We start from the raw sequence: 27,730 nt of genomic DNA on the forward strand, positions 1-27,730 counted from the left end.
AGGGTGGGCTCCTGGCTTCGCTGCGATTTTCCTCTTCTGTACGACGCGATCCAGGGTGGGCTTCTGGTTTTCAGTCCACGAGGCAGGCGACACACACGTCGGTTCTTAGCCTCATTGCCAGTTGTGGTATCGTGACGTCCCCCAAGGATCACACGACACGCCTTATGTATTCAGGTATGGTTATTATCTTTTCATGGGACAGTGCTGCTTGCGTCCTGCCTCTGGTCCCCTTCCTCTTGAATGTTCCCTCCCCTGCCCCTTGACCGGATGTGGTGTCCGGTGTCCCCTCCCCACATTCTTATCCCCAGGGTCCTAGTGCTCCTTGCATGGACATGACACCATCTAGGAGTATATCTTCCAATGGGGAGTCTACTTGTGTCTCCTCCTCTAAAGACACACATGTCCGAAGAGAATGTCTCAACTGAGCATAGTGAAACGATTGCAATACTGATATTTGATATTCTTGCTTCAGGAAGGCAAAAGCAACCACCCCATTTGTATCCTACACATCTTCCAGCGTGGAGATTCCAATAGTGTCTCATCTTTAAAATCCCCTGTCCCGGGGGCCCCGGGATCTGAGGGGTTTCGACCACAGGGACGGGACTGACTGGAGGTGACAGGGAGAACAGAAACATAGGCGCCTTCAGTAACGGTTTCAGAGAAGGCTTTATTGGGATGTAGGTCTTTTTCATCAAGGGGGTGGCTCTGTCTCTGATACGTGATGCAGGGTTCAAAGAAAAGAAAGCTTTCTCCAGCTTGGAAGTGGTCCGGACGATCGTAGTCCAGGAGGGGACGTCTCTTCGCTCCGTGATCCTCTCCGGAACCGAAAAAGAAAGGAAACGCGGGTCAAAACCAAGGATTACACTGGGTAGACTCGTAAGGGCCAGGAGTGAGGGAAGACATCCGTGTGAAGTGCTCTATTCAGCTCAAATGGGCGTGATAGGAGGGCTCGTGCTCAGGCAGGTTATTGCACACAGGGCTGTACACAATTCACACCGGGGGCTGCCTCCTCCACCCAACCCAACCCGCGACCCGGCCCCGTACCTCTTGAAGCCACGCTCCTCCCGTGGGAGCGCGGCGGGGCGAAGCGTCCAACCGTTGGCCTCCTGGCGTGTCGTTCTCGGTCTCTCTGGTCTCGGGATACCGCCTTCCGTCTTCCTCGATGTCCGCCGCCTCCCTGGAATCGCCGTCCGTCTTCTCTCCAGTGTTTCCGCCTTTTGACGTCACGACGCTTGCGAGGGGCGTGGTCTCGTCCTCCGGGTCCGTTTTCTTAAAGGAGCCGAACGTGATATAGTCATCCGGCCATCCAGACTCGGGTTCCTCGTTCCACGTACCGGGTTGAAGCTGTGGGGAAAACGTGCAAGGTGAGAGGGGGTGGCGGACCACCAGTCCATGGGGAGAGTCGATTCCTGTCCACCTGACCCGTCACATTCTTCCCCCCCTGGCTTCTCCCGTTTGGGGAGAGGGAACACACGGGAAAGGAAGTCCGCATTGCCATTGTCTTTCCCTTTTCGGTGGAGTACAGTAAAGGAGTATGGCTGCAATGACAGAAACCACCGCAAAACCCAGGGGTTGTGGCTGCTGTTCTGATGTATCCATTTCAGGGGGGCATGGTCTGTATGTAGGATGAATGGTTTACCCTCCAAATAGTACCTCAGTTTCTCTATTGCCCACTTTATAGCCAGTGCCTCTCTCTCAATGGTGGAATATCTACATTCCCGGGGGAACAGCTTCCTGCTTACATACAGCACCGGGTGTTCAACCCCTTCCATGCTGACTTGGGACAACACTGCTCCTATCCCCTGATTGGAGGCATCTGTGGCTAGCACGAAGGGTTTGGCATGATCGGGAGATATCAGGACGGGGGCAGTAGTCATGGTGGTTTTCAGGATTTGGAAAGCTTTCAGGGCTGCCTGTGAGGGATGACTATATTCCCGGGTCTTCGTATCCTTTCTGAGAAGGTCTGTTAAGGGGGCGGCCACCTCTGCAAAACATGGAATGAACCGGCGGTAGTATCCTACTAGCCCGAGGAAGGCCCAGAGGTCCCTTTTGGAGGAGGGAAACGGGACTGCTGCTATCGCTCGCACTTTCTCACTTTGAGGAGCTATGGTGCCTTCCCCTAGCACGTAACCCAGGAAGTTCACACTCCGGAATGCGGCTCGGGATTTGTTTGCATTGATATGGAGGCCCGCTCTCCGCAGTGCCGTAAGTATGGTTTGCAAATGCAGAAGATGCTTCTCCCACTCCTGGCTGTAAATGACGATGTCATCTAAATAGGCCGAACTAAATGTTGCATATGGTTGTAAAACCCGGTTCATAAGGCGTTGGAAGGTTGCCGGGGCCCCATGTAGTCCAAATGGAAGAACTGTGAATTCATATGCCCCTTCGTCCGTAACGAAGGCGGTTTTCTTCCTGTCCTCCTCACGAAGAGGCACCTGCCAATACCCCTTCGTGAGGTCGATGGTCGTGATGTATTTGGCGTCGCCTATTTTCTCAATTAAATCGTCCACCCTAGGGATAGGGTAGGTATCGAAGAGAGATACCGATTCAATGCCCTGAAGTCCATACAGAAGCGTTTGGACCCATCGGGTTTAGGTATCATCACAATCGGGGACGACCAATGACTCTGGGAGAGCCTGATGACACCCAACTTGAGCATGTCTTGGACTTCCTGTCGGACGGCTTCTTTCCGCGCTGCTGGTATCCTGTAAGGCCTTTGTTTTACCACTGCTCCCGGAAGGGTTTCGATACGGTGTTCGGCTAGGTCGGTTCTTCCGGGTAAGTCGGAAAACACGTCGGCGTAGGGCTTCAGGGCGTCTGCCAACTCGATCTTCTCCTGGGATGTCAACCCTTGGTTGACCACCAGTTGCTCCAAGGTCGAGGTGTGGGGGTTGGTGGTCTGCTCTATGAAATGATCCGCTCGGGGTTCCGGTCCCAACCATTCCTTCAAGAGGTTGAAGTGGTACGTTTGGGTTTTAGTGGGTGATAGGTGTAATCGGTAGGTGGTTCTTCCAATGGCGTTGATAATCCGAAAGGGGCCTTGCCACTCATGTTTGTTCTTGTTACTTAGGGAGGGTAACAGCACAAGAGCCCACTTCCCGACGTCTATGGTTCTCAACTTCTTTCCTTTGTCGTACGTCCTTTTGTATCTCTCTTGATGATGATCCAGGTTGGAGTAGGCTAGTTCTCGTAGCTTTCCCAGTCTGGTTCTCAGCTGCGTGGTGTATTCTAACATACTCTTCTGTTCTTGGGATTCCTCGTTTTCCCACATTTCTCTCGTGATGTCCAGGAGGGACCGTGGCAGTCTTCCATACAAGAGCTCAAAGGAGGAACATCCCAGGCTGCTTTGTTTCTGTGCCCTTATGACGTACAAGGCTATGGGCAGGAGTCGGTCCCAGGTGGGTCCTTCGGCGGTCAGCATTTTCTTCAGGGTTTGCTTGAGGGTCTGGTTGTAACGCTCAACCAGGCCATCGGTTTGGGGATGGTACACCGATGTCTTCAGATGTTTGATATCCAAAGAGGTACAAACCTCCTTCATCAGTTTCGAGGTAAAAGGGGTCCCCTGATCCGTCAGCACTTCTTTAGGGAACCCTACGCGAGAAAACAGCTCCACGAATTTCTCGGCTATGGCTGAGGTTGTGGTGGTTCGCAAAGGAAAGGCTTCTACAAACCGGGTCGCGTAGTCGACAATCACCAGGGCATATAAATGTCCACGGCCCGACTTCGGCAAGGGCCCAATCATATCCATGCCGACCCGTTCGAACGGGACTCCTATGATGGGCATCCTCTGTAGGGGCGCAGCGGGTGGTCGGTGGGTGTTTCTTCTTTGACATACTTCACATTTAGCGCAGAAATCCTGTACGTCCTTGTATATCCCAGGCCAGAAGAAGTGCCTGATGATGCTTTCCGTGGTTTTCTCCTTGCCTGCATGGCCGGCCGTTAAATGGGCGTGAGCGAAAAAGAGCACCTGTTCCCGAAAGGATCGGGGCACCAACAGTTGCAGATCCCCCTCTTGCCTGGTCTGCCGGTATAGCAACTCGTTCTTTATTAAGAAACGGGGGTAAGACTGGGGGTTGAGTCCATCAGAGTTGTGTGCGTTTTCCCATGCGTGAAATAGGGTCCTATCTTCTCCCTGAGCAAAGCGAAAACTCCTGTCGATAACCCAGGGTTCGGGGGACAGGTAAGAGGGTAGGTCCTCTCTTTTTCCCGGTCGGGACAGGGATTCCTTAAAGAGAGAAAGGAATTCGGGGTTGTCTGTCCCTAAGATCATATCCTCGGGCAGGGAATCCACCACCCCCACCCGGACTGTACAAGGTTCTCTATCCGGTAGCGTTATGGTGATGGAGGCAACAGGGTAGGGCTTCACATCCCCGTGCACACACCGAATATACACAGGACTCTGGGGTTTCATCTGTTCGGTTTTAACAAAACGCGTTTGGATGACGGACTGCCTGCATCCTGAATCTAACAGGGCCCTTACTCTACAACCATTCATCCACATACTCACATAGAATGTGCTGCCCATTTCCGCTGAGTACATCACTGTTCGCGGAAGGTAACCGACTTCCATGGGTTCTTCTTGATTCTTTCTTTTGGGACACATTCTCGCTATGTGGCCCCACTCCCCGCACTCGAAGCACTGGGGTCCTTTATTCATGGCCGACATCATTCCTGTAGGCTTCAACAATCGGGGATCCTCTATCACGGCTTTAGGCCTTTTGTCCACCTTTGGAGGATGTATAGTCTTCAGGGCCTTCTCCTGTTCCCAAGGGGAGGTCTTAGGTTGGGCTCGGGCATACTGTGACGCCATTTCTATGGCTTGTTCAACTGTAATCCCCACGTGTTGGCGTAGCCATCGTTGGGTGGCATAGGGCAACGCCTCCATGAACTGTTCTAGGTATACCTTGTTCAGAATGTCTTCTTTACTGCACAGGTCCGGGCGCAGCCATTTGTCAGCCGCCATCTTTAATCTGAAGAACAGAGTCTTCGGGTTCTCCCCTTGTATCCCTCTTTCCTTTCTGAAGCGTACTCGATAGGCCTCTTGATCCAGACCTAGGTGATCCAAGATGACCATTTTAATGGTTGCATAGGGGGTAGTGCCCAAGGGGTTGGCTGCTTGATAAGCTGATTGGGCTTCAGCAGTGAGGAGAGGAGTTAGAAAGAATGGCCATTTCTCCTCGGGCCAACTCATTGCTCGAGCGGCCCTCTCGAAGTTTAAAAGAAACGCGTCCGGGTCTTCACCTTGCACGTATTTCTGGAGGGCCATGCCGGTGGGATGGGGGCTGTGCAAGCGGGCCACGCTGGGAGAGGACTGGGTGGTAGGCGACACATTTTTGATGCCTTCCAACTGTGCAGTTATGGTCTTTGTAAACAGTTCTCGGTCCGCCTGGGCCATCGTGAGCTGACTTTCCACGGCCCATTCTAGTTTTTCTTGGCCTTTGATTATGTGGTCGATAAGGGCCTCCATCTTTTCCTGGCAGATGGATGGTGGAGGAGATCCCACTTCTGACACCAGTTGTCCCGGGGGCCCCGGGATCTGAGGGGTTTCGACCACAGGGACGGGACTGACTGGGGGTGACGGGGAGAACAGAAACACAGGTGCCTTCAGTAACGGTTTCAGAGAAGGCTTTATTGGGATGTAGGTCTTTTTCATCAAGGGGGTGGCTCTGTCTCTGATACGTGATGCAGGGTTCAAAGAAAAGAAAGCTTTCTCCAGCTTGGAAGTGGTCTGGACGATCGTAGTCCAGGAGGGGACGTCTCTCCGCTCCGTGATCCTCTCCGGAACCGAAAAAGAAAGGAAACGCGGGTCAAAACCAAGGATTACACTGGGTAGACTCGTAAGGGCCGGGAGTGAGGGAAGACATCCGTGTGAAGTGCTCTATTCAGCTCAAATGGGCGTGATAGGAGTGCTCGTGCTCAGGCAGGTTATTGCACACAGGGCTGTACACAATTCACACCGGGGGCTGCCTCCTCCGCCCAACCCAACCCGCGACCCGGCCCCGTACCTCTTGAAGCCACGCTGCTCCCGTGGGAGCATGGCGGGGTGAAGCGTCCAACCGTTGGCCTCCTGGCGTGTCGTTCTCGGTCTCTCTGGTCTCGGAAAACCGCCTTCCGTCTTCCTCTATGTCCGCCGCCTCCCTGGAATCGCCGTCTGTCTTCTCTCCAGAGTTTCCGCCTTTTGACGTCACAACGCTTGCGAGGGGCGTGGTCTCGTCCTCCGGGTCCGTTTTCTTAAAGGAGCCGAACGTGGTATAGTCATCCGGCCATCCAGACTCGGGTTCCTCGTTCCACGTACCGGATTGAAGCTGTGGGGAAAACGTGCAAGGTGAGAGGGGGGTGGCGGACCACCAGTCCGTGGGGAGAGTCGATTCCTGTCCACCTGACCCGTCACATCCCCTCAAAGCTGTGATGGGTCGCAGCCTAGAGCCCTCCTTCAATGGCGTCCTCGGGGTCAGCCTGAAGCCCCATTCTATTTCCCTGGTCAATCTCCTCCAAGTATCAACCACCATCCTCAACACTGGACACCCCTCGGGCAACAACCCACCACCTACAGCAAGTGTAAGCAGCTAATGTCCCGATTCCTATCCTGTCTTGTCGAAATGTCGGATCTGCCCCATCTACATATGACCAATCATTTACAACACTCACTTGTGCCACCTTACTGTACCTCTTCCCATTTGGTAGGGCAATGCCAAACTCGTATTTAGATCGGTGAAGGCCCTCAGGGCTATACAAAGCTGTCCACCCACTCAGAGTAGCATCCGCACTAATGTGTCCACTTTAGAAAAGTACCCATCTGGGATATTATAGGGGCTATTCTGGAGTACATACAGAAACCTAGGAAGTGCCACAATTCTAAACATGCTGCCTTCCCAAATAGCGAGAGTGGCAGTGACTGCCAGTGTTTCACATCCTGCTCCAATCATTTGAGCAGATTAGTCAGATTTGCCTCATAGTTTGAATCCTGATAGTCAGTAACCCAGATCCCCAAATATTTAAATTGTTCTGTCTCTATCCGCAGGGGCAGAGCAAGTGACCCCCTCTGATTGTATTCTCCCAGTAGGCGCGGCAGAGATTTGTCAGTTTATGGCAAAGCCTAAGACGGCCCCAAATATACTGAAGATTTCCTGCAACACATCCAGTGTGGGGCCCACATTTGTTAGGTACAATAAAATATCATCGGCATACAGTGATATGTGCTCCTCCCATCCATTATCTCTTAGCCATCCCCATATCTGAGTGTCTACCTGCACCCATTCTGCCAAATCTTCTATAGAACGGCAAACAGCATTGGCGAGAGCGGGCATCCCTGAGTGTGCCTCTCCGCACTCTAAACTCCCGCGCGAAATAGCTATTTACCAAAGCTCTGGATATGGGCCCATCATAGAGCAGCTTGACCTACTTGATGTATCTAGGACCAAATCCCATCTTTTGAAGTACACCAAAGAGGTACGGCCATTCCACGGAGTCAATGGCCTTATTTGCATCTAATGAAGCAATCTCCGACAAGGCTGCCGCTTGGTTGTTATGTAGACGTCCTAGGGTCTGCCTGGTCAAGCGGCCAGGCATAAAGCCATTCTGGTCCGGGTGTACCACCTCTAACACCACTGCTCTAAGCCTGGTCGCTAGTAGTTTGGCCAGGATTTTGGCAATGATATGCTCCTGTACACTTCACATCTATCTCTGGCCATCCCTGGCTTCGGTACTACTGTAAAAGACTGCATGTTATCCGGCAGCTCTCCCTCCTAGAACACCTTTACAAAGGCTGCATGCAACAAAGCCACTGTTTGCCTCTGTAGTTTTGGAAACTATTCAACCAGAAACCTGATTGGTCCCAGGGCTTTCCCAGGTTCCAGTTGGACCATGGCAGAGAAAACTTCCTCCAACGTAAGGTCTGCCTCTAGATCTCTCGCCTGGTCCCTGCCCAATCGTCTCATATGGCAGTCATCAATAAATTCCTGCACTTCCTATTCAGGGGCCCGCAAGTAGGTATTGTAAAAGGTCTAGAAATACCTAGCGAATTTATCCGCTATCTCCCTACTGCCTCTCACTGTGTCGCCAGAGTCCACCCGTAACACTCTAACATCCTTACTTTCCCTTTCCTTACCTCCAATCCATGCTAACAATTTGCCTGCCCTGTTCCCCCATTCATATATCCATTATAGTTTTGCGAGGTACAACATTTTGGCCTCAGAGTTAGCCACTACCTGAAGCTTGGCTCTCTTTAGATCCATGGCCTCCTTGCTAGGGGATATGGGGCCTCTGCATAATCCCTCTCCAGCTGAGCCAGCTCTTCTCCAAGGGAGTCAATCTAGCCATTCTTTCCCATTGATCCCCTATTTCCCTTGTGATAATGCCTCTACTGATCGTGGCCTTGTAAGCCTCCCACAACATTACTGAGCTACTCACGGAGGCTTTATTTTCCTCAAAATAACATTTAGACCCCTTAATATTACATCATTTATAGAGCGCCTGGCTACACATAGAACAGTGTGTCCCCGCGCTAATCACTGATAAATTCTACAGAGGACCGGAGAGATCGGGATTATGAAATGGGGAAAAAGAGTGTTTTTAATTTCCTCCGGAATCCTATTTCAGATGGCTCCATCCTCATGTTCAGTGGTAGAGCATTCCAGTATTTGGGGGCTAAGTGCCTAAATGAGCGTCCGCCCATTCTGGCCCTAAGAATACGAGGTGTTTTAAACAGCATCGCACCAGAAGATCTTAAATTGCGAGTAGGGCGATGTATGGCCAGGAGGTTCTTAAGGTAATCCGGACCTTTGTTCTGGGCTATGCGATGTGCGTAGCAGAGGGCTTTAAATTTAATACGCTCCCTGACAGGAAGCCAGTGGAGCTTAGCCAGGGCAGACTTTCCTGATGCTCTGCGCGGGAGGCCAAGCACTAGACGTGCGGCAGCATTCTGCACGCACTGAAGTTGGTGTAGTGCTTTTTGGCTTAGCCCTAACAGCAAGGCGTTGCCGTAATCAAGGTGTGGAGTCACTAGGGCGTGAACGTTTAACCGCGTGTCTAAGCGTTTGACCTCCTGTACATTGGATAAGCGCCATGTCTCCATTTTCCACATCCCCCTGGGTTTCCGAATGTTAGTGGACAGTGTCACTCGTAGCGGCGAGTGATCACTGATTCCATGAGCTGGATATGCAACCTCGCTGAATCTAAGGAGTGAATCACTTGTAGTGAAAAAATAATCAAGTCTTGAGTGCATGTTGATCGCCCCGTAGTAACATGAATATCTCCTCTTGGCAGTGAGGAGAGTCCTCCAAACATCGCATAAATCCAGGGCCACATGAATCCTTCTAATTTCCCCTTGGTGGCCTCCCCTTCTACCCTGGAGCTCATCCTGTCCAAATGTGTATTTAGTACCAAATTGAAGTCTCCACCTACCAACACCAGTGCCGGGGGAGCTTCCAATAGAACAACACCCACATGTTGTAATGTTGCGGGCTGTAGGCTGTGGGGGGCATAGACATTGATCAATGACACTGCTTCTCCCTCATATTCTCCCAGGACCGCAGTGTAACACCCTTGTGTGCCCGCCCACGTATGTTGCACATGAAACAGGAGTGCCTTCCTAATCAGAATCATTATCCCTTTCGAGCCCAAGGAGTACTGTCCATATCCTATCAGTTTATACCTCCTCCTCCAAATGCTACAGTGCTGTTCACCAATAAGGTGTGTCTCCTGCAGATACACGATGTCCGGTTTATATCTATGAAGAACCCTGAGTATCAAACTCCTTTAGACATTGTTACCCAGCCCTTTAACATTCCAGGCCAGTAGCGCCAGTGCTTGGATCTGAGTAATGATGGACGCGTGTTTCCGTCCCCCATAAGAGACGTTGCCCCTGTAGGTGACCAATCTGAGACCTGCTCCAGCCCATGGTGCTTTAAAGTGTTGTTAAGTGCCCCTAAACCTACCCCCCACCCTACCTTACTGTGTAGTGATCGTGAAACTAATCACTCCCCAACCCACAGTACGTATAAACCCCAAACAAAACCAATATTAAACAAACTAATGCTACTGTCACTGTGGTGTAGCTCCCGGTCTCACGTGCAGGGCCGTCCATTGTTCAGGGCCCCACTGTAGGCAGTCTCTAGTCCTTAGCAAGAATCCCCCTGCTTCCACCAAGGCTCCCCATCCCAAGAGCCGTTGATGTTGAAATAAATTGAGCGTGAAATAAAGCCACTCTTGAAAATAATTGTAAGTCGGTGACCCTAGAAGTCTGATGTAATGATAAACTGTTTTTTAGTTTAATTGAAGTTATTGCAATTCATTTAAAAATGGATAAAACACTTCTGTTTGTTCTTCCAATAAGATATTTATGCCCTCTATAAGCTTCTTCTAGGGCCGGTAAAGGGAATTGCCAGTCCCTGTGAATTACAAGTTTGATGTTTCTCCAAGAACTCCAGCTGCTGAACAAATTGCTGGGTGAAACTCCGAGCTAGAATGAGGCAACACCAGTGGATTCCTGATTTCCGTGGTAATTCCTCATTTCTCAGGGAATCTCAGAATCCCATCCGTAATCTCTGGCAATTCTACACCCATAGAGTTCTTCGTACCCCTAGCTTTGGTACCTCTGAAAGTATAACATTATTTCCTCCAACACCAGAACACTCATAATGAGGCCCGTAACATTTTCTTATTGACATTCAACTTCATTTAAATGTAAACGATGATTTAAGGTATACTTCTATAGTTAATACATATTATTAGAGCACATCAATGTCTTTGGCTTGCATGCTGAAGCGCACTGGTAACTATAACAGATATAGATCCAGTGAGGAACAATGACAGGCTGGAATATTGTTTGCTGGGACTAGGCCCCAAAGGGAAGAGAGGTAGCCCAGTTACAAAATTTACTAATTTGGCCCTCATACAGGCCAAACGCAATGTTACAATGAGATGGAAAACTGCCAGATCACCGTCATTGAAAGAATGGTATGACGAGTTTATGAGATGGGGCAAGGCGGAAGGTGCAGAATTGAAAAGGGAGGAACAACGTGGCTTGCGCAAGAATCCTATTTCCATATAGTGGTAGAATATGTTGTTGGAGGAATTTGGTACTGTAGACATACTAGAATATTGCCTCTAGGGTGTACTCAGTTGGAACATAAGATGTACGAAAGTTGGGCTGTAGCGCAGTCCTGTAAAGTTCAATGTTAAATGGTTGCTATTAGGGGCCAGTATATTTGTAATTGTATATTACCTTGATATGCTGAGCTGGAATGATTGCATGATTAAAACATTTCCTTCATTGCTGCGTCTTCGGGGGAGAGAGCCGGGAGGGGGTGGTAGGGAAGTTTCTTGTTTCTTCAAAATTTCACGCTGTAAAACAAGTGACTACAGTATTGAATGGGCAGGGCAAGGCCCAAGGAGAACTAAAAAAAAGGGAATGTGGATTACTAGGGGGTGTTTCCGGACTGTGCATATAAACGTAGGCAGAAAATGTTGTAACACACGGTTTACTAGAATGTAGATATTGATTGACATGTAATTTGTGTCATTATACTACGGATGTACTGACTGGTATACCTACCCCGAGATATACTGTACTGTCACTTTCCAATAAAAACTATGTTAAAAAAAAAAAAGAAATAAAGCACACTGGTAACTGTGTATATTTACCTTTTACAGATTCTAAAACTCATTCAGTATTTTCCAGTTTCCTTAATCTGTCTGAATACTATCTCAAAACTCAAAAATATAATTGAAATGTCCCCTGGATCACACTGACTTAACTGTAACTTTTCTCATAGGCAAGTGAATCTTGGAAATGATCCAATATCAATATCTCAAAAAATGAAAATCCTCGAGGAGCGAACCAGAGGCGAAGAGCTTGTAAAGGTCGAACTTATTTTAATACTTTTTTTATTTCTTCAGAATGCAAATGTAATTCTAGAGCAAATACATGTGAGTGATGTGCACTTGTGCAGTTGGGTCAGAAAGAGTAGGAACCTTGCTGAAAAGAGTCTCCTAAAACCATGGCAAAAGAAGGAGCCAAACACGCAGTAAATTTAAAAGGAGTGTGCAGCAAAGAAGTAAAAAATCAGGAAGTGTTCTTTTTTACAAAGGTCAGTAAAAGATGAGAGACAGTCCGAGTGAAGCCAAAAGTTGTTAGGTCTGTAGGTGACACAATGGGTAGGCAAATAGGCAGAGCCAATCACTTGAGAGAGGGGGGTTTCTCTTATCATTCTGATTTACCCTGCATTGGGGCTCCTCCCCTCTTTTAGGACCACAAGCGTTATGGAGACTGGAGGGTTTTACCATCCCAAGTAAGACCCCAAATCAACCCTAGAAATGGGGAATTACTGTGGGGATTGAGAACTCTGCACCAGTTCCAACGATTGTTTCCCATTTTCTGCATAGAAATTCCCCCATGGAGCTACTTTGGATCTCGATGGGGTGGGTAACACCTGTTGCCAACCCCATCAGGATTAGCATAAGACTCGAAATGAGGCTGTTGGTAGATACGGATTACTTTACCCATTTATTGTAATTACTACGTGGCCTGTTTCCTAAGGCCACGTAGCTTGCTCATGACAAGAGGCCGACCTTTTGAGTACATCTCCCTTCTTATACAACTTTTCGAGAAGGTAAACAGATTGTACACCTTTCAATGAAGGAAGCATCAAAGTTACACACCTTTTCAAGAAGAGAAAGTGCTATACATGGCCAGCACTGGACACAATATGACTTTTTATTTTTAACTTTCTGCCAATCTGCACATCTGCCGTGCTGTTGCACAAACATGGCTAAAAGACATTGATCATACCAACAGCACTCTCATAAGCGAACCTATTGGCTTTGCCAATTCATGTTTGTTTCAGCAGGATAGGGCACATTTGGGAAGTAGAGCTCGAATGTAATTTTATGGTTTGTAGCTAGAGTGAATGTAAAACTGTATAAGACATGCAGGGAGGGCATGGCTTTCCTCCAGGATGCAGTCTAAAAAGGCCAGTTATTTGCTATTCTCAGAAATTCCTGCTGTTAGAAAATATATGCTTAAGTATGTAATAAGTGATGGATGGAATGCTTGATTTAATCTCAGCCACGGGTCATTGCACGGAGAGGAGAGGACACATCGATGGGACTGACCGCTACTTTCGCGCCAAAATTGAGAGCCAGCATCGTCTGAGCCTCGTATTATTGACCGAGTAAAACTCCGAATTTTGAAATACTTCTACTGTTTCCATACCAGGAGCGCCCTCGTGTGTATCCTGTCCCGTGCCTCTCCTCCTACGCCATTATACTGCTTGCAACACGGATCTAAGGACCAACATCATAACCTCGCTTGCCAGCTTACCTCACCCTTACTAGGGCTCCCGGCTGGGGTCCCTGTAAGTTTTTAATTTCACCATCACCTCACGGTGCCACCCTTGTTCACTCCTTGAGTTTCGCAAGCCCATGAAAGGTGCCCCTCATTGACAAGTCCTGAAGAGACCTGATGTCCTATTCAGGTCGAAACGTCGTCGACAATAAAAAAGAGACAGACTTTGTACAGCAGTGGCTTATACTCTTCTACTGTTGTATTTTCAATTGCCTATACATTACTGGGTCTTCTCTTACAAATTGAATACGAACCTGAAACCTTGTTTTCCATACAATATTATGTCACACTTTAGTAGTTTAGGTTCCTTTTTTTTGGTAATATTCACTTGGGACACACTATCACCTTTGTGATTATATGTTTGTACATTATATTGCTGATAATCTGTATAAATTGTTGATACATACTTATATAAACTTTGTGAATTCTAACTGTATATGCGTAGCCTCCTTAGTTTACATCTTTTTGTAAATCACCCACATTGCCATTGTGCAGGATATTTATTACAATAAGTTCTTATCTATCCACAGGAGCCATTGTTTCCTTTAATAACTTACACCCAGGCTCCAAGTGAGTAGGGTTCCCTTGTTTCCATTCCCACTGGAAATTACTCGGCTGATTTTAATTCAAGCATTCTATCCATCACTTTGTTTTTAGATGTCCTAAGTGTGACAGGCAAACGCGCCCCATGCAGGTAAGAGAGGTGTGGCGATGGGGCTGGGTGGGGGCGGGTTTGACAAACGATGACAAGGGAAAATGAATTATTTATTTAATTTTCACTTGTCATCACCCTGCAAAATCCCCACTGCCACACCGCTCTTACCTGCACGGGCCGCGGCTGGTGACGGGTATGCCCAGAGTTGGGTCCCGTGCTCACTGTGCTACTGGAATGAAGCTATACCTGTCTGAGGCGTTCATAACAAGGGTGATACCAGTCCTGGATTGCTTGTAATCTGATTTAGGGAAGACCTGGCCTGGCAGTTCAGGCTAGACTGTTCCCATGAGGAGCACGGTCAAGGCTGATATGCAAACTGAGGTGGCCGGGTGGGCGAAAATCGATGGATTGGGATCTCTTTGGTTTTTGATTTCAGAAAATATATCATCAGTTTAAAAATATGAAAGCATAAATGTATCCCCATGGCTATCACCTCAGTGATGGAAGAGCACCATATCTATCACTCCATCACCATGGATGGGTAATTGAGGCCTGGTATTGTCAGGAGCAAGAGAAGACGTTTCCCTGGCCTAGGGGCAGGCCACATGTCTCATTCCTCAGCTACTGAAATGCAGGGTACTACTGCCCCAGGGGGTACAGGACTGAAATCAACTTTCTCGTTCTAACATTGGCCCTGTCTTTAAAATCCGCAAGTAATTTCCAAGTGTTTTGTGTTCTTGGATCATGGTCATCTGCTACTATTAATCCTAGTGTTTTTTAGAGATACTTTACACAAGAGAGCCCCCAGTTAAAGCGTACTCTACAGTTTTCAACCAATGTTGTCCTATCAGCATATTCTTAGATGTTTTCTACTGCTCATTTTTAAATGTTTACTTCATCATCAAGCATATTTCGAAATTTATTTTTAGAATTCCATAAAATCAAATAAATACAACGTCAAAGACTAACATCACTTTTAATTCATTTTAAAAAATATGGTTACTGAAAACTGAAAGTAAGTCACAAAAGTTCATGAAATGTTTACTTCATTTTAAAACAGGTGAAACGTGGCGACCCCATTCTGGAGAGAGAATTCCAAAGAACCAAAACGGAAGCTAGTTTAAAACGAATACTCCGACCTGTGGGTCAGGTAAGCTGTGGACAGTTTTTACCGCTTCGAAAACCTTTCTACGTTTTTATGCACTTTTTCTGTGAAGAATCTGAAAACGATGTTTTCACTTTCCTGGTTTCTTTTTTTAGAATCTTTGCTCATGGATGTAACACACTTTTTACCCTAAATGATTTAATGGCTTGTACAGTCTTTATTTTTGCTTAGTTATATTGGGTGAACTGCTGGTTAATTTTATACAGAGATAAAACAGAACAAATGTGTAGTGATAAGCTTCAGCTGTCGTTCTTAAATGTAATACTATCTTTTGGCTCAGATTAATATTTGTGAGGGTGTTAATCTTACGGGAAACAATTAATACTCATGGCCTTAAAGTGTGGCGTGTCCCTTCGATCTCAGACCCAGCAGTAATTAAAAACTGGCTATTGGGACATAAGTTCATATCTTTAAGTTTACAGTTAAAAACAGTGATCGTTTTCTGACCAATGACCTTGTAAGCCATTATGGTAATCCACGTCAGCGATGCAGGCCCTGTTTACATTTCACAAGTTTTGCTTAATCTTGCATGACGTAAGAGTATTTGCTTTTTCCAGGATGTTGTGTGTCTGTAGTTTTTTTTTCCATGCAGCATATCACTCTTGTGTAGTTCTTTCTGAGAACTGAGTCGTCTCTAAGTGTCTGTGAGAGTTCAGGTTGTTTGTGGGTGTTTATGAAGGTGGATTGAGAACTCAGGAGTCCTGTGTCGAGGCAGTGTGATTTCTCACACTGCCCCTCAGTGGGTTATAAAGGAGTTCAGAATACATCTTCATCTAATCATTGGAATCCTTGCAGAGCCCAGAGAGCAATTGTCATCTGTGCCAATTGGAATTTGGATCATATACAAAAAAAGTGTGATGGAGGGACACAGCCGCCAAAATATTGTCAGGTCGAAGGTAAAAGAAAAGGCAGTGCTTACAAGTTAGTGGCTGTGTGTGCAGGGTATGCTGAAGCGAAGGAAATATAAGGTGGTACTTGAAGGAGAAATTGAAAAGAGGGTGCTGATGAGGAAAGAGATTAGTTGTGACATGTGCAGATGGAAGATTTCAGAAAGGTGCATAAGTGTTTAACATAGAGGAACTGCAAAGGAAAGTGGTGTAAAGGGAATGTTGCTATCCGCGATAAAGTCATGAGTTTCCTTCCCACTGATTACAAAGGAGTAGAATAGTATGGAAAAGAGAAGTAGCAGCTATTACTATTCCAAACAATGCATCATTCCATCAGCTGCAGAGTTTACAAGTTCCATAAATGCCCTCTCAGAATTTGAAATTGATTTAATCGCAGAGGGAAAGTATTTAGGGGTATGAATTCCTATGGACTTGACTTCTTTCCATTGTTTAACACACAATAGAATAAATCAGATGGTGGGAGGTTTTATATGTGCACAGTGTTGAGCAAGCAACCACAAGAGAATGAATACCCTACTGAGTCTTCTGTTCCTCTTAACAGTCACCTCTTTGGAGATTCCAGGTATTTTTCGGGAACTCGAAGCCTTATTTAGAAAATTTCCCCCAAAAATTAAATTTTCTGAGGCACCATCTCACAAAAAGGAAATGGAAGGATACGGAGACCCAGATTTCCAGTTTTATTACAAAGAACCACCGTTTGGACAGTCCTGAAAACCTAAAGAGGCAATGTAAGAGGGTGGACATCATTCTTAGTTACAGATATTATAAGGTATCCATAGAGGGATTTGCCCAGAACAATTTTCACTCATTCTGTTCTGGAGATGGTGTGGAAAATCTTGGCTGATAAGTCTCACATTAGTGTACTATCATCCCGCTGTCCCCCTTAAGTTTGTTATGACAACCTCCTTGTAAATTTCACATGTATAACTCAACACAGGTATCAAATAGCTTTTCAGTAAGGGATATTTAATTTATTTAGAGAAATTTGGGACAGAAGCATGAATTTACAATTTGTGTCTTTTTTCGTATATTTATAGGAACAACGAGTGTTTGAATCACGTGCTGCTTAAAATAAAAAAATAAAACGTATTCCGTCTTGAATCTGTGTTAGCAACGAGTTAAATACCTAAAAACCCAGGTGTTGTGAGAGAAGGGAACTGGAGAAGGAGCCTCGAGGTGAGGTTTAGTAAAAAAAAAAAAAAAAAATGTACAAGCATCGTAAGAGACACAGAGGGTCCTTTAGGGTCTGGCAGAAGCAGGACATCTGCTGTAAAGTGGCGGGTGTCTAGCTCGAATAAAAACTTTGCCCATCTCATTTACATGGATTTTCCAACAGTGGAACTTCAGCTGACTCCACCATCAGAAACCAGCAGGCAGCGGCCCATCTGCCATAAGGCCTCAACTACAATTCGTTCAAAGGATCGATCTTTTCAAAAAAGGAATCAGAAATGTTCCTCCCAGTGCATCTGGAACATTTTCTTTTTCTTTTTCAGAAATAATCCCATACTTCATGAGTTTGTATAAGAAAAACAAAATGCTGACTTGGCTGTCATGCATGGCAGCCCACCAAGTATTATGTATTTCATGAAAGTGTTTACAGAATAATGGATCCAGTTCCTCAGCAATGCTAGTAGCCTGGTTGTATGATAAAACGAAAAAGTTTAAATAAAACAAATCCTTAGGCAGAGGAAAGACTTGCTTCAAAAAGTGCAGCCGCTTAACCCTCAGCAACTCTAGGGAGCCATGTTGGTGCCCACTCTCGCCATAGTACTAGTGGAGGACTATATGCTGACAAAACCTAAATGTACATTACTTTACCCTCTCACTAACTACCGCCATTCTCAATCTATAATTGTCAACACTAAATGTTTGACTTAATGGCAGATTGCAACCTTATGCTTAGCCCGTCACAGCAAAGAGAGGTGTTATCTGTTTTCTTCCTCAGCTGCCTCCAATACTATAATTTTTCATTCTTCTCATTTTTTCCTAACTCTCTTCTCACTGTGCACCATTCCTTCAAACTAAGCCCTCCTCAACAATGCCTCCAGACCTCACCTTTTTATAGCTGCAACTGCAACATTGGCTAACGACAAACTACATAATATCCTCAAGATGTTCAGTTACTTCATGTTCCTTACTTCATCAACTTTCTTTCCTTATTATACTAAATTCCTGTCACAGCCTCCTGAGTGGTCTCCTCCTTTACAGTTCCCAGTTCTTTAACAAACCACTCATCCTTTACGCTCACACCCTATTCAACTTCTCCATTCCGCAAACCCCTGTCCCTTTCAAGCACCAAATACATTTGCTAATGTCCCTTCATCAGTGTTATTTAATTTATTGATCTTAACCTTTGAGTCTCTCAGCAGTCCTGCACCCAAACCCTTCTTAAACAATCAACTACTAATAACTAAGCTGGCTTTCAGATCACAAGTCCTCAGTGATCTCACTGTTCCTTCATCGACCTATTCCACCTACTGAATCATATCCTTCATGATCTTGGCTCCCTTCTACACTCTCTTTTGGTATCAGATCTGCTACTTAAATCTGTATCTTCGAAGAGAGTCTGGACCCAGCAGGTGAGTGGGTACTGTTGTTTGTCAAGGTTGAATGTTTATCCTAGGTTTGTTTGTGTCTTCTGTGTGTGCCAGCTTGCTGTGTGTGCCTAACATGGTGTCTCTGTTTACCTCTTCAGTGCCTGGTTGGTCGGCACGTGTCTCCTCAGTGTGAGGATGCGTGTATGTCTGTGTGGTGTGTTTTATGGACCTGCCAAATGCGTGTCCGCTATAAGTGAGCCTGCTCCTGTGTGTCTGCCCATGTAGGTGGTGTTTAGGAGGAGTTTTAATCTTGGGTCAGTCAAGCCTGATTCTATGTCAGGACCAGGGGCTGCTTATGCTTCTCATTTCTTCACTATTTATTCACAGCAGCCAATGAAACAAAAGTAAAATAAACACTACAATACCCATGAACATCTCAATGTCACATGATCAACCATAGAGTATCCCCTATATAAAAGCTGTGACTGAGGTGACAGTTCCTCTCTCTTTGCTGCTCCACAGCCAGTTAACTGCCTTCCCATTGTTTTGATTGTTTGTTAGTTAACTTTCCATAGTTTATGGGATATATTGAGATTTTGATAATTATATGGTGATTATTGTACTGATATTGTACATTGATATTGTTCAGTTGATCGTACCTGGTCAGATTAGTACTCGGTTTGATTTGGCATATCGCTATATTTTCTCCTTTCTCTGCGTGTGGCGAGTGATTGGGAGTGCTCTGTCTCCCCAACCGAGTGCATCGCACCCGGGTCTCTAAATAAGTGGAGCGGGAGGAAAAGGTAGCGAGGGCACTCATCAGCCGACGTGCAATCCTCATTCTATGGTATTGAGCGGCCTGCATTGCGTATGTGCGGAGGCCATATTTTCCTGCTTAAGTTTCACTTTTGGGCTTAAAACGAACGCGGGAGCAGCGCTTTCCTGCTCTTAAACCCCCAAGTGCTCATACCAGGCTCCCGGTGACACCGGACACCTGCTGCTGGTGTAGGGCTGTACAACTTTACATAACGTTTGCCTAGAGTGGTTGGCAAGCCCTCACTCCACATTTGAAACATTGGGCAGTAGTTATTTTTGCCTGGCTGCCTGGGGTTGTGCCACTCCCCCTGATATCTCTTAACCTCAAGACTTTCGCATCTTTTCCTGACAATAATTTAATCCTGGTGTAAGGGTCAAGCAGTCCTCCTGTGGATAATACTACACTTCTGTGTGCCATTATGTCGGAATACTATGAGGAGGAACCCTCTGGGTCCATGGAGCAAGACCTCGTCGAGGAACTTGATGCAGGAGTGCAACACTCAGTTAACAGAGCCGTAGTGAGGGCCATTGAAACACCATCTATGCGGCTAAGCTCAACAACAGGGCTGCCTACCCAGCTCAGGCAGCCGCCCCATATTCAATGGGAAAGGGGTCAGAAACCCCCATGCGACCAATTTTGCAAAATTAGCCAAGACCATGACTAGTGACCATGACTACAGTCCCCCAGCTCACGAGGCTTCGGTCACGGAGATGCCCCAAGATGACGATGAGTATACCTCCTCTGACCATGTGTCAGAGCAAGAAGAGGCTCCCAGACCCTCCAAGTGATCAAAGAAGAAACTTCATGCAGAGAAACCCTCCCAACCCAAGCTCCTCACTTTCGACCCTGCAGAAATAGTTCTTTCCAATTATCCTGCCTGGATTCCACCTCAAGAAGTTGCAGACTATGTCCAATCCCATTTTCCGCATGCCTTCGACAAGGACGTGAGGGCATGCCTAAGACCAGAATGCCCTAGACCAGACCTGCCAGGTAAAGTGGCGGAGACTCCTGAGGTTGATCCCTCGATGTTAACGTATTTGAAGAAGTATTCCAAAGACCCTAAAAAAGGCATTGACCGTCATGGAGATCATGTCAGGACAAACTTTTCGACATGACAGGCCCCTTGACAAAGATATTAGAGCTGGGCTTTAGGGACAAAGATTCCACACTTGGTTGGGCTCACAGGGCAGTATGCCAATTAGAAAATGCGAACTGCGCTATGTCCAGCGAGAGGCGTAGTTCAATTTTACCGAAGCTGGATCCCAAATTAGCGGAGCTTTCCTCCTCTGAGTTAGGGACCCTTGCTCAGGGCCTTCTTTTTAGCCAGCCTTTTCCAAAAGAACTTATAAAAGTCGTCTCCACCTTCAATGGGTTAGACAAAGCTCAGGGGTCTCTCAAACGGGCGTTCCACCCGGTTTTCGGCAGGGCTCGACGATACCGTGGGCGGTCGTTCATCCGGGGCTACAACCAACGCGCCCCTTGTGGCTAATACCACCAACGGTGAGGAGGTTACCTAGACTCCAATTACAATACTAACTCCTCCTTCTACCCAACACAACTAGCCAAGAATAGATTCTGAAAGGGCAGATACGGAGGAAATCAGGGTGGACAGCAGGATACCGGTAATTCAGGTGAGACTGATTCCATGTTCTGAGGGAATTCTGGGGGGCAGGGTCCAGTTATTTCTGTAAAATTGGTGCTCAATCTCGCAAGATGCCTGGATCCTAAAGACAATTCAAGGGTGCAAGATTGAACTTTAGAGCTCACTCAGTCAAGACTCTCCCAATCCTCAAATATATTTTTCCTAACAAGAGCAGGACTTTATCTCCAAAGAGAAAGACTCTCTTTTAAAGTAAAGAGCGATAGTGGTAACAGACCATCACCCCTGAGGTTTTACCAGCAATATCTTCCTTGTAGAGAAGAAGGGGGATGAATCCAGACTAGTCTTAAATCTAAAGGATTTCAATGGATGAGTAGTATATCGTCACTTCAAGATGGAGGGCATCCATCTTTTGCACAATCTCCTTCAAGAAGGGGATTGGATGGTCCGTTTGGACCTAAAAGATACATATCTATCAGTTCCCATCTACGCACCACATTGTTGTTTTCTGCAGTTCCTCTGGTAGGGAGTTTGTTTCGAGTACAAAGTCCTTGCCTTCGGCCTTTCGTCAGCACCATGGTGCTTCACGAAACTCCTTCGTCCAGTCGTGGAATCATTGAGAGCATGAGGTGTCTGTCTAATAGTTTATCTGGACGACATCATCTTCATGGCACGCTGTCCTCGGCTAGTGATAACACATCTTGAATGGGCGATCGACCTCATACAGATTCTGGGATTCATTGTGAATCCTCAGAAATGGATTCTTTCTCCAGCCCAATCTATTTCTAGGTTTTTCAGATCGACTCACGGAGTTGCCAACTTCGTCTTCCAGTTCAGAAAATCAGGTCAATAAGGAGAGAGTTGAGATTGATTTTAAACAAGCAGAGTGTATCATTGAGATCTGTAGCCCGCATAGTTGGGCTGCTTACATTGTCGATTCAGGTGATCTTCCCCGGTCCCCTTCACTACTGAGCTCTCCAACGGCTAAAGATTCAGTTTCTCCGGAAAGGTTTCGGATATGCCGAACAGATTCCCATCTCAGAGGAGGCGAGGTGGGAGATGTTGTGGTGGCTAGACCACATGTTGGCTTGGAATGGGAGAGCCCTCTTCGGACACTCTCCGGAAATATTAATATAATCCGATGCCAGCCGGTGGGGTTGGGGAGCCCGTTGCGGCCAGATGTCCACTGGTGGCCGCTGTTCACAGGAGGAACTTTGATTGTATATCAATTGTCTGGAGCTGCTCCTTCGCGATTCGCTGTCTTTCTCCCCGGAAGACAATTTGTTGTGTCTTCCACCACATGGACATTGTGTCAGCGGTACGCTACATCAACAAACTAGGGGGGGACAAGATCCTGGATTCTGGTGGAAATCGCCAAGAATTTATAGCATTTTGCCTGCAACACAGAATTTCAGTAGTGGCGGAATACCTCCCGGGCCGCAACAACGAGGTGGCTGGCTGGCACTCTTGTCATCTGAGGGACTTCAGCGACTAGAGACTCCATCCCTGGGTCTTCTGGTCACTGACCCACCTTTGGGGTTCTTGCATGCTGGACCTATTTGCATCTTGTCTCAACAGACAACTCCCAGCTTTTTACAGCTGGCGCTAGGATCCAGAGGCGATTGCCATGGATGCGTTCCTACAAGATCTGCCAACATATCTGTGCTATGCCTTCCATCCATTTATGATAATTCCCAGAGTCCAGGCTCAGAGCCAACATCATCGCTCGGAGGTAATTCTGATCACTCTGCTCTGGAGGGCCCAGGCATGGTTTCCAGTGCTCCTGGAAATGCAATGTGCAGTACCGCTCCTTCTTCCACAGAAGTGGAACCTGTTGCTGGATCCTCAAAAGGCCCTTCATCCATTGGTAGAATTGGGACAACTCACTCTGGTATCCTGGCGGGTTTCAGGGACAGATGGAAGGTCCCAAGCCTTTTCACGAGACGCTGACAGATTTGTTAGTGAAGCCTGGTCAGCTAACACCCACAAGTGATACTCATCAGCTTGTAAACAATGGTGTAGCTGGTGCTCTCAACGGGAAGTGGATCCCGCTAAAGTGCATGTCTCCCTGATTGTAAACTTATTGGCCTCTATTGCGACATCAGGCTTAGCTTATAGGTCTGTGAACAATTTCCAGTCCGCCATCTCAGCAGGGCATGTGCCAGTGGAAAACAAACGAGTTGGAGAGCATCCTTTGGTATGTAAACTGCTCAGGGGTATTTGGATGGTTAAACCCCCTTGCCCTAAATATTCAGAACTGTGGGATGTGTCTAACGTTCTGAGATTCCTGGAATCCTGACCTTCCAGTAAATATTTGTCTAGGAAACAGCTGTCGGCCAAGTTGACCATGCGGTTTTGTCTGGTGTCATGCAAATGTGTCTCGACTGTTCGAGTGTTAGACTTAGCGGGACGTAGGGTGTGACTTTTTCGCTACAACCAAGCGAACTAAGTGTAATACTTCTTCGATATCTTACTCAGCTTTTCCTAATAACCTCAAGCTGTGCATTGTGCAATGTTTAAAAGACTATGAGGTGAGTACAGCTGAGTTTCATTCAGTCATGAAGAGTCAATGGAACAAAAGCCTTTTTGCCCTGTGACTCCTTCCACCATGTCAAGATGGGTGTGTTGGCTCATGGGCGAAGCGGGCATTGATGTATCAAAGTTTGGAGCCCAGTCAGCCAGAGGAGCTATGGCTTCTAAGGCTTTTTCTTTAGGTGTCAGCAGTATAGATATTATGAATGCAGCTGACTGGTCAACAGAGACCACTTTCAAGTCTTTCTATTATATGCCTATTGTGGATGTAGCTTCTGTTGTGGTGGCTAAACTTTAAAGAAGCATAATCGGAGCCTCCGGTCCTGACAGATTTTAAATTTGCAAACAGTTGTGACAAGAATTTTCAATTCTATTAAGGACACAGAGGCGAGGATTATCCCACCCAAACACTATGTATATCTGCATTGTTCTTGCATTATAATTTTTCATAGTATGTTCATACTGCATCATGATTTCCTGTGTTTCTTCCCTTCCCTTTCTGATCATATTGAGATATCAGATTTGGAGAATGGTGTTACGGTTTATCCTTTACTCTTTCAGGTGCTGATAACAAGTAGAGCTTGATGTTACGCATCGATGTAAGGTCATCAAAATCCAAAGGAGGATTTTGTGACTCGTTGGTCCAAGAAGCAGGTTCTGAGATTGAGTCCCTTTGGGCTGCTAGTTGTCTCTTCAAGAAGAAGTTTGCTTACCACTAGGATGGTTTTCAAAGATCAAGTTTTGTTTACGGACTTAACTGTTAGATGATCACACGTAGAAAGAGGACACTGTCACCTCAGTCAGAGCTTATATACAGGGCATACTCTATGGTTCATCATGTGTTCATGGGTATTGCAATGTTAATTTTACTTTTGTTTCATTGGCTGCTGTGAATAAACAGTGAAGAAATGAGAAGCATAATCCTCGCCTCCGTGTCCTTAATATAATTGAAAATTCTGGTCACAACTGTTTGCACATTTTTGAATTCTTCCTTGTGGTTCTGCTTGTTGAGTCTGTCTACTGTGGGCCTCTCTGCCAAGGAGAGGGTGGCAACTGCTGTAGGCATGTGATTAATGTATTTTGGGCATAAGGGAGGCTTCGCACATGAGGTTTGTGTCAAATTTTAATGATCCTAACAATAACCTCAATTTGCCCAACTTCATGTTGGTATTCCAAAGTTTTTACTTTGTTGTAGACATCAGTTTAAAATAACACTAGGTCTTAAACTTAGGTTCACAACTATCATGAACTACTCTTATTCAGCTTTGTTGTTTATTATAATGTATGCTTTATTCAATATATTCACTGGTAAGCTTTAATATTTCCTATAATAACTCTAGCATGTCATTGTATTTTGTATTCGAAACAGTTACCAAGTTTTGAGCCAAAATTTGATGTCTACATTAATCGTTTATGGGCCAAGAGACAAAGAGCCCTCAGAAGGTTTCAGCAAGCTGCTCGAAAGGTTTGTATAAATTAAGGTAATATTGTATCATTCAGTGGGTGTACTCATGTGTTCGATCGTTTTCATTTCTCACGGTTTCAACCCAAAGAGCACCAAAAATTACAAAGTATATTTACTTTAATGTTCAAGGAGATCTAAAAAACTAGAACTATCGAGAAATATCCCAGTGCACAATTACAATTAAATGGACAGATGGAAAAAACCTAGGGTTGCATTTAGAATGTATCTCATGAACCGAATTGTTTCATAACATGTTGGCGAAGTCATTAATTCCTGAAGGGTCCTCAATGTTGAAACATAGGTGGCTCTTTTATTCAGACTCATTTTGATCGCACTTCAATGCTTGCATCATCCTTGAGTCCTAAATTTCTTAACTCTGTTGAGTAGATGTATTCCTGATGAATACTTCAGGAACTGCTCAGGACCCAAAAGTTATTTACGCCACACAAGTCTCTGTCAAGGGTGTCCCAAACCTTTTTTTGGAAGGCATGTAATGATCTCCAAGGGACTTAAGGAAATATAAAACTTTTTTCTACCTTAGGAGCAAGAACACCCTAAATAAAACATCTGGGTGTGTAGGCCAGATGATTACATTTAAAAAATACATTTATCTGCACAGTTTGAAAATTGCTTGATGAATGTTTTAGAGAAGGACTCGTTGTAAAAATCCATTCTGATTGCGTGTAATTAGTTTACATATGTGAACAGATTACAGATTGTAGTTTCAGATTTGTGTCACTTGCCAAAAATGATCACAAGTCTATTTAATTGTTGGCATGGTCTTAATTGTTTGAATTTGACACAAAATACATTCGTTTGTCATGGTTTTGTGTACACTGTACATTTGAAAATGTGTTAATAATTAGACACATATGATTGAGGAACCACTAGGAATACATGAATTGTACACTATATTGTAAAACAAATCCTGCTCTTGGGATACAGTCCAAAAGGAAACACGTAAAGCACATTACATTCGCGATTCTGTTAACTTTTTAAAGGAAAGAGTGCCATATAGGTAAAATGAGCTGAGTTGTCAGCACTAATTTTATATCTTGGATACCTACATCCATTATACTACTTTGGTAATATGAACTATATACTGCCTGTGATTGGCTCAGTGCTTCCAAAAAGATTTTATATATATATATATATATATATATATATATATATATATATATATATATATATATATATATATATATATATATATATATATATATATATATATATATATATATATATATATATTTGCGTCTGGGTTGACAGCTCATTCACGGTTTTATGAACTTGATCTGTCAGCTACTACTAGGAAGGACTAGTCTAACAATGGACAAGAAATTCTGAGGTTCGTCCAAGTGAGGCATTTGGGGCTGAATTGTCCATAGTAGCACCTGTCTTATTCAGAACTGGAGTGCTCCCCGCCTCTGCCGGCCCGGGCACTACTGGAGGAAAGGAACCATTGGTGAGTCACAGAGGAGACTCCGTTCAATGTTAGGGGGTCATTAGGATGGCGTGCGGACTTGGTCCGCCCGCCATCCTATCGGTAATTGGGACCGCCCGCCATAAGGGCGGGGGTCCCGTGGGGTGTATTAGGATGTGCCCGCCACTGTAGCGGGCGCATCCTGCATTTTTTTTTTTTTAAAAACCTTTATTGTAAAACGTCAGAAACAAATACGGGCCTACAACCATCCGGCCGGCCTCAACAACGTTTCGAAGCACATAAGCGCACAACATGGCATCGCAGCAGTACGTCAAACAAATTACAGTCGATTCATATCACATCGGCAGACATATACCACTGGGAAACAGGAGAAGGGGAAGGACCATCGTTAAAGGTTTTCTTTTTTATGCTTGTAAATAAAATAGTAAGTTGGAAGGACTAGAAAGGATCAAGGACCAGACAGAACAACAGAATTGAAGCGGGCAACTCACAGCAAAGATCCAGCGCGCATGAGAACATCGTCAAAATGGCGGCACCAACACAATACATAAGGATTGACATTCGCAGAACACGTCGTGCGCCAATAGCTACCCACCCCCGGACAGCTAAAACCCTTGACCCAGAAAAAGGAAAAGAAAAAGGCTTAAAATAAAAAGGAAATAAAGGCCCATAGAAACCAAAAAGAACGAAATAACCCCCCACCCTACAGCAATGCGGAGGCTACGGCCTACCCCCCCCCCAGCAGAGTGTCTGTCGCCCACTAAGGAACCCGAAATATAGACAAGAAAGGAAGAGAGAAAAAAGGAAAAATGAAGAAAAAGGAAGAAAAAGCCCTAACAGCAGAGAGAAAGGGAGCGAGAAAAGAATAAACTAATCCACTACTCCCCGAAAAAGGAAAGGTGAGGAGGAGCCCACCCAATATCAGGATCTCCCGGACATCCCGGCCAAATACACCATCTACGCCACATGCAACAGTAAATTCGGAAGACATGAAACAAAAAGAGAAGCAGAATCTGTTACACCCAGAACCTGGGGCCAAAACACAACCCCCCGCCAATACATCAGGAAGAAGAAGGACCGGAAATTTCAAATAAACGTAGGCAGGGAAAGTAAAGCAATCAATGTGCGCAACCACAATCGCCCATCCCCGAACCCCAAGACCAATACAGAACCAACACCCCACTACCCGGCATGTGGATTATAGTCCCAGCACTAAGAACTTCAGCAGGCGAAGAAAAAAAAAACAGCCTCAACCCAGCCCC

General features: G+C 45.8%; 1 protein-coding gene across 3 annotated transcripts in view; it reads left to right on the forward strand.

Annotated features, from left to right (window-relative positions):
* CFAP221 (cilia and flagella associated protein 221) overlaps positions 1-27,730 on the forward strand; it is a 661,487-nt gene that overhangs the window by 363,647 nt on the left and 270,110 nt on the right. For all 3 annotated transcript variants that reach the window (XM_078682395.1, XM_078682396.1, XM_078682398.1), the window contains exons 12-14: positions 11,775-11,862; positions 15,061-15,150; positions 24,929-25,024. In XM_078682395.1, coding sequence (XP_078538521.1) covers positions 11,775-11,862; positions 15,061-15,150; positions 24,929-25,024 — 274 coding nt within the window. The remainder of the gene's footprint in view (positions 1-11,774; positions 11,863-15,060; positions 15,151-24,928; positions 25,025-27,730) is intronic.

The sequence above is a fragment of the Lissotriton helveticus genome, chromosome 3_1, assembly GCF_964261635.1.
Source record: "Lissotriton helveticus chromosome 3_1, aLisHel1.1, whole genome shotgun sequence".
NCBI lineage: Eukaryota > Metazoa > Chordata > Amphibia > Caudata > Salamandridae > Lissotriton > Lissotriton helveticus.